Consider the following 5,652-nt stretch of genomic DNA (forward strand, 5'->3'; position numbering starts at 1 on the left):
CAGTGAAAATCTGCGTTAATGAGAATTTTTGAGCTTCTTATTAAATATATGCCTGGTGTTGGCTTAATGGTTTGGGTGGTGGGCTTGGGATCCAAGGATCCTGAGTTCAAATCCCACTGGGCAGTTTAATTAATATCAGGTGGGGTTAACCCTGCCTGTCATCCTTCCGAGATCGGCAAAATGATTGCCAGCTTGAGGGTATCCTGTGTCGGAGTGGTGCCCAATTGCCAAGGATACTGCTTCGGCAGATACAATGCTCTGCGCAGATAGTCTGGGCACCCGGTGCTGAAAAAGGTGGTAACCCGAAACAAATTGCAATAGTTTTCAAACCTGTTTTTGCTGATTCCTAATGTACCTGGGACTATCCTATTAAAAATCTACCAAAACCTATTCAGTGGAACATTTTTTTTTTTTTGTGAAAACTTACCCCCACCCGTAAAATTCAAAAATTTGAATGTCGAAAATGAAAAATAACAAAAATGTGTTTCAGTCTTATAAACAATAGTTTAATATATGACAGGAGCATCAGATATTTGCACTGGCAGTTAAAAACATAATCTAAACCTATAGAAATACTTGATATGGGTCAGAATGATTCCACATTGGTAAAATTGGCGGTGACCGGGCTCCGCGGGCGGCTGGCCACAGTACGTACCGGTAAAAACATTTCACATAATGAAGTGTCGCGTTTATAAAATTGATGTAACTTTAAATAGTACATTATTTCACATAGTATTACACATCAATTACATCTGTATACACCAGGGTTAAACAATCACAATTGAAGCTGAATCTGTTGTGAAACATGGGGAGGCCACAGCCATCTAAAACTCAACGCTCTGTTGGGTCTTCCTCCGAGTCTGTGTCAGCTGACAGTGAAATGTTTGCACACACCCCATGACATTCACAGCAGGCCATGGAACAATCCAATCCATTTTTTTCGGCAGATACATCTCAAACTGAATCACCCTGTTTCACAATTACACCGTATCGCTTTCAGTAACTTTTGTGGTGCTGGTGTATTGTCGGTCAAAATTGGGGCCAGTTTCCCTTCACTCACTTTCCAGCCCCATTGATCTGGAGGTACTTGCTCACCATGGCCGAACCACACTTAAACCTGTTGATACACTCTGAGGCTGTGATATTTAGCTGCAGCTGATGTTGGAGGCAGACTGTGTGGCTCAACTGCTGCAGTACGTCGTGTGGTTTTGGAATAAAATGTGCGAAGCCTCAGGTCATCCAGGCTTTCGTCGTCATCTCCATTATACAAGGAGACAAGACAAAGTTCTCCTGCCTTGACGACATCCTCCGTGTTTGACGTGGAATCCAGAAACACCTCTGCTTGTCAAGCAAAGACGTTGTCATTCTTTAGTTTCACTACTGCTTTGCTTTTACCGATCCCAAGCACCCTTGACGTGGTGTCACATCCGAGTAGTGCATGAGCGAAGATAATATTGCTGCATACATTACTCCCAAGGTGGTGTCTTGTTGCTGCAATGTTCCAGCACCGTGGAGCCTTTGTATTTTTCTTCTTTGGGTTTGGCTGGAACCAAATGTTGTTTTCGACATGTACAGCATGGTGAATTAGCAGGACCAGTATGTCTGTTTCGGCTGCTACCACAACGGTTTGTCTCTGCTCCGCACAAACAACAGCCGTCTCCACCACTAACACGTCAGCATCGCCCCTGGCATGGTGAACATCACAACCAGTTCTCTCCAGTCTGTTACCTAAACAGTTAATGAACCTTTGTTTGTTTTGTACATTTGACAGAAATTCGTCTTTCTTCGTCTGCAGGTTCATGGTCTCATCAAAGTGAACTGCTGCACCAATGCAACCTTCGCTTCGTTGTTTATGAACACAGTCCTTTGTGCTGGGTAAGTCACTGTATCCATCAAACACAATAATGGCTTTGCCATATTTGCGAGTAACATACTGGGTGTACATTCTCAGAATCTCGTCCCAGGAAGTGCCCTTTGTCCATGGAAGTTTGTGGAGAAGTGTGCCACCATCCAAAACATACTGGACCTGGTCAAAAGGTTTAGCGGCATCTTCAAGTGTTGTGGACCAGAGACTATCAGCCAAACTATCTTTGTTTCCTGACCTCATCACATCTTTGGATTCAAATAATTCAGGTGGGTAAGAGCATAGCTCATATCTGAACACATCTGGCAATTCATCCAATCTAGTACCAGCAGTCACCAGACGTTGCAAGAGGAGTAGCGGATCGATGGTGACTTCTTCATCACTAATCATCACGGAGCTTTTGGTGTCCATTGTTACAGCTTGGTTTTTCTTTTTAAATGTGTGGTCAACCACCTTCTTGCCTAGCATTGATTGCAGTATTTGCTGACCCACATGTTTGGCATTGTCACAATTCACAGTGGGGTGTGCTGTTACTCCTGTTGCAATGTTTTGCAGAGCCTTTGGCCCATCTGTACTGAATGGATTACGCTCTACCAGATATTGCAAGAGCTCTTGAATGTCACTGTGGTGTTTGGTCATTCTAGCATGGCTGGTCTCCTTGTGTTGTTCACTGGTGGTGAAAGTTACTCCCGTAAAATTTTGCATGGCACTATTGATCTCTGCACAGGACGGAGTGGAGAGAATCCATATGAGTCGTTGGGTTTCGGTCAATCCTCGTCCTCTTGTCAGACCACTAGTTTTCAAACGACGCATGAGACACTGTTCTATTGCAAGATCAGTTGAAATGCCAGCCCAAAGCCTATCAGAGCGGCGTACAACATGACATCCATCCATGAAGTATTTGTGGACATCAGGAAGGTCTTCCTCAAGCCTGGACATTTTCTGCAAATACACATGCACACTTTTGACATAAAGATTATGTCGTGATGCTGCAAGGTAAGGTAACATGTCATAAAGACACTGGAGATGAAGTTCCCAATTGCCAAGCCTTTCTGCCTTGATGAATCTGCGGAGGAGGTCTATCATGTCCATATACTATAGCCAAAGTGTTGCCATCCGGTTGTCTACTGGCATATTTTTCTCGGTGACCACTTTCTCTCCTAGAGTACTCAAGATTTCATTGTTTTCTACATCAGCAGGAGAAATTGACCCAGACAGAACACCCTTCAACAGCTTGGTCAAAGAGGAAAGAAGATTGTTCTCTGCATCAGCATCAATACATGTAGCATCTGAAACACAGGTGAAAACATTTACTTGTATAGTCTAAGTTAATGTGGCAACTTTGTTCGATCCACCTTATTAAAAGATTGTTTAATTGATTTGAAACATTTTAGAAGATATTGAGGTATTAGTAAATTAATCACCTGTAACTGATGGGGTTGGTTTGTCAACACTCCTATCATCATTGTCATCATCAGGGAGGAAAGTTTCTTCTGGTTTGGCACGTTCAGATGATGACGGAAGAGGGACGTTCAATGCAGTTGATGTCACCAGTGTATTCAGTGCAGCATCAACAAGCAAATGACCTCCAACTGCACGGCTGACTGCCTTTCCTGAGAACATATAATATATGTTCCACTGTGTTGTCAGCATACACTACTTCCAACAGGCCTGATCCACTCATCAGGTGGCCAATGGATCCCAGGAAGCTCATTTTTGTTTGGAAGCCTCCCAAACGAACGACAGTTGGTTGCAATTCAGGAAGATTCTCTACCATTATGTGTGCCTTCCACCATAACGGTTGATCAAATGTCACCACTGGGTATGCTTGGTACTGACTTGCATGAGAAGATATGAATTTTAATGTAGAATAAATGCAGGTGAGATCGTTTGGATCCAAATCAATCATGGGGAGAAACATGACCGACGACACACCAGGATGTTCTCCTTTGTGGATGAGCTGCATGAACCCAGACCACTGGGGTCTTGGGACTTTCAGCAGCAGCGATGACTTCCAAAGTAGATCTACATCTGCACATGGTTCTTTCACATTTGGGTTTGTTATCGGCTGGTAGAGGAGAGACTGGAGGCTATCTCTTTCTGAGAAGAAGTGCTGAACATTTATCCGTCCAACAGAAGCAATATCACCAGATGTGACTTTCACTCTTGGAATGGTTCTTGATGATTTTGTCCCGGGTGTCACCATAGCAATAATTCCCATACCGTGGAACGTACCCTTGCCGTCAATACTTCTCACATTGTGGTCAACATTGTCAGCAGAATATTGTATAAAATTGTTTGCACTGAAGTTTTGAATCTCTGTGCCATGTGCAACTGAAGAACTTCTTTCGTACTTCTTTACTTCACTGTAAGAGCAGGAAAACCCACGGTGATATAAAGAATCCACCAAAAATTTTGATTGGAAGTGGTGGTGCATTTGAACACCCAAACCAATTTGTAATGGTGCCAGAAGGATACGAGGCCGCGTTGCCTGCATGATCGCTTGTCCTATTGAAGCAATTTTGGTGCTTCGATCTTTTCCACAGAATATTGTGTTTAACAACTGCTGCAAGGATGGTGGCACGAACTCCAGTGCTGTTTCTGTTGATATTTCGGCGGCAGTGGGATAGGTGTTCCTGGTCTGATTAAGGTCTTTTATGTCCTGTTTTATGAACTTAGCTTCTGCTTCAATTATGTGGGTCTTCTCATCCTTTTTGTCTTGCATCGTTTGTTGATGAAAATTATGTAGGATGTTGGAAGAGGTGGTGTGAAATGTTACTACATTTTGTTTGCCATTAATCTCTGTGATGGTTATTTTGTCACTGAAATGTTTTTTTAGTTCAGATTTCATCTGTGGAAAGCTGTACGGCTCTATGTCAGTATCTTGGAGATATTCTTTCATCTTGCTTATCAAATCGTTGATGGTCACCTGCTCGTCATCAGTGTTTTCAAGATACTCTACTACTGCTTGAAAAGCTTCGGATTTTTTCGAGTCCTTGCGTCTGCCACTTCCACTGATTTTTCTTGCATTTTGCAGCTCTCTGCTCTCTGGCTTTCTGAAAAATGATTGGCACTTGTTTTCCTGTTCTAAAGTTAACACTACAAATGTTGTGATATACTGCATCTGCAGGTCTTGAACAAAAAGCACCCTACCTCTTACAATGTGAGCCCATTCTCCCTTGAACTCATCACATGCCTTCAGTATTTTGTTCTGGAAATCCATTGTTCTAACAGGAATAAGTTTATGTTCTGATTTCTTGCCTTTGTATACATCTGGAAAAACTACACAATACACAATCCTCATCATAACTGAATGTAGTTTCTTTCGATCTAAGTGTGTGCTGAAGATGATGATCCTGTTCACCAGAAAGTTTACGTTTGTTGTGATACAGGATTGATCTAGGGTTGATATAGTCACTTCTGCACTTCACATGGACAGACTGGCCAGCTGCGACTGTTATATCTTTGCCTCTGGCTTCGCTGGCTTTCAGGATATCATCACATCCCTTTTGTGTTAAAGTAACAGTTCGCTCTCCACCTGACACTGTTTTTTGGCAAATTACACAGTCATCCATCTCGATGTTTCACTTCAGACTTTCTGCAAAAAAATCATCAATAAATCATAACTAAACTCATCTCACACAGTGTAAAACTTGCAGAGCTACACATTTTTAAGAATCATGGTCATGGATATTTGTATGTAGATCATATTATAACATAAATAGGAGTACATTGGCCTATTTTGTGCTTTACTTGACAACAATACAAGTACATCGGTATAGAGGTAA

At 42.3% G+C, this 5,652-nt stretch overlaps 1 protein-coding gene across 1 annotated transcript; it reads right to left on the reverse strand.

The window, feature by feature from the left end:
• Window positions 1-505: 505 nt before the first annotated feature.
• Window positions 506-3,427, reverse strand: LOC147028175 (uncharacterized). The gene is made up of 2 exons (XM_085878312.1): window positions 3,289-3,427; window positions 506-3,153 (listed from the first exon to the last, which is right to left on the reverse strand). The coding sequence occupies exon 2, from the start codon at window positions 2,954-2,956 to the stop codon at window positions 1,346-1,348; it is 1,611 nt and encodes a 536-aa protein (XP_085734438.1). The 5' UTR covers window positions 2,957-3,153; window positions 3,289-3,427; the 3' UTR covers window positions 506-1,345.
• Between the last annotated feature and the right edge of the window lie 2,225 nt (window positions 3,428-5,652).

This window comes from Eptatretus burgeri, chromosome 4, assembly GCF_056783735.1.
Source record: "Eptatretus burgeri isolate ZD-2024b chromosome 4, Ebu_testis_v1, whole genome shotgun sequence".
NCBI classification, from domain to species: domain Eukaryota; kingdom Metazoa; phylum Chordata; class Myxini; order Myxiniformes; family Myxinidae; genus Eptatretus; species Eptatretus burgeri.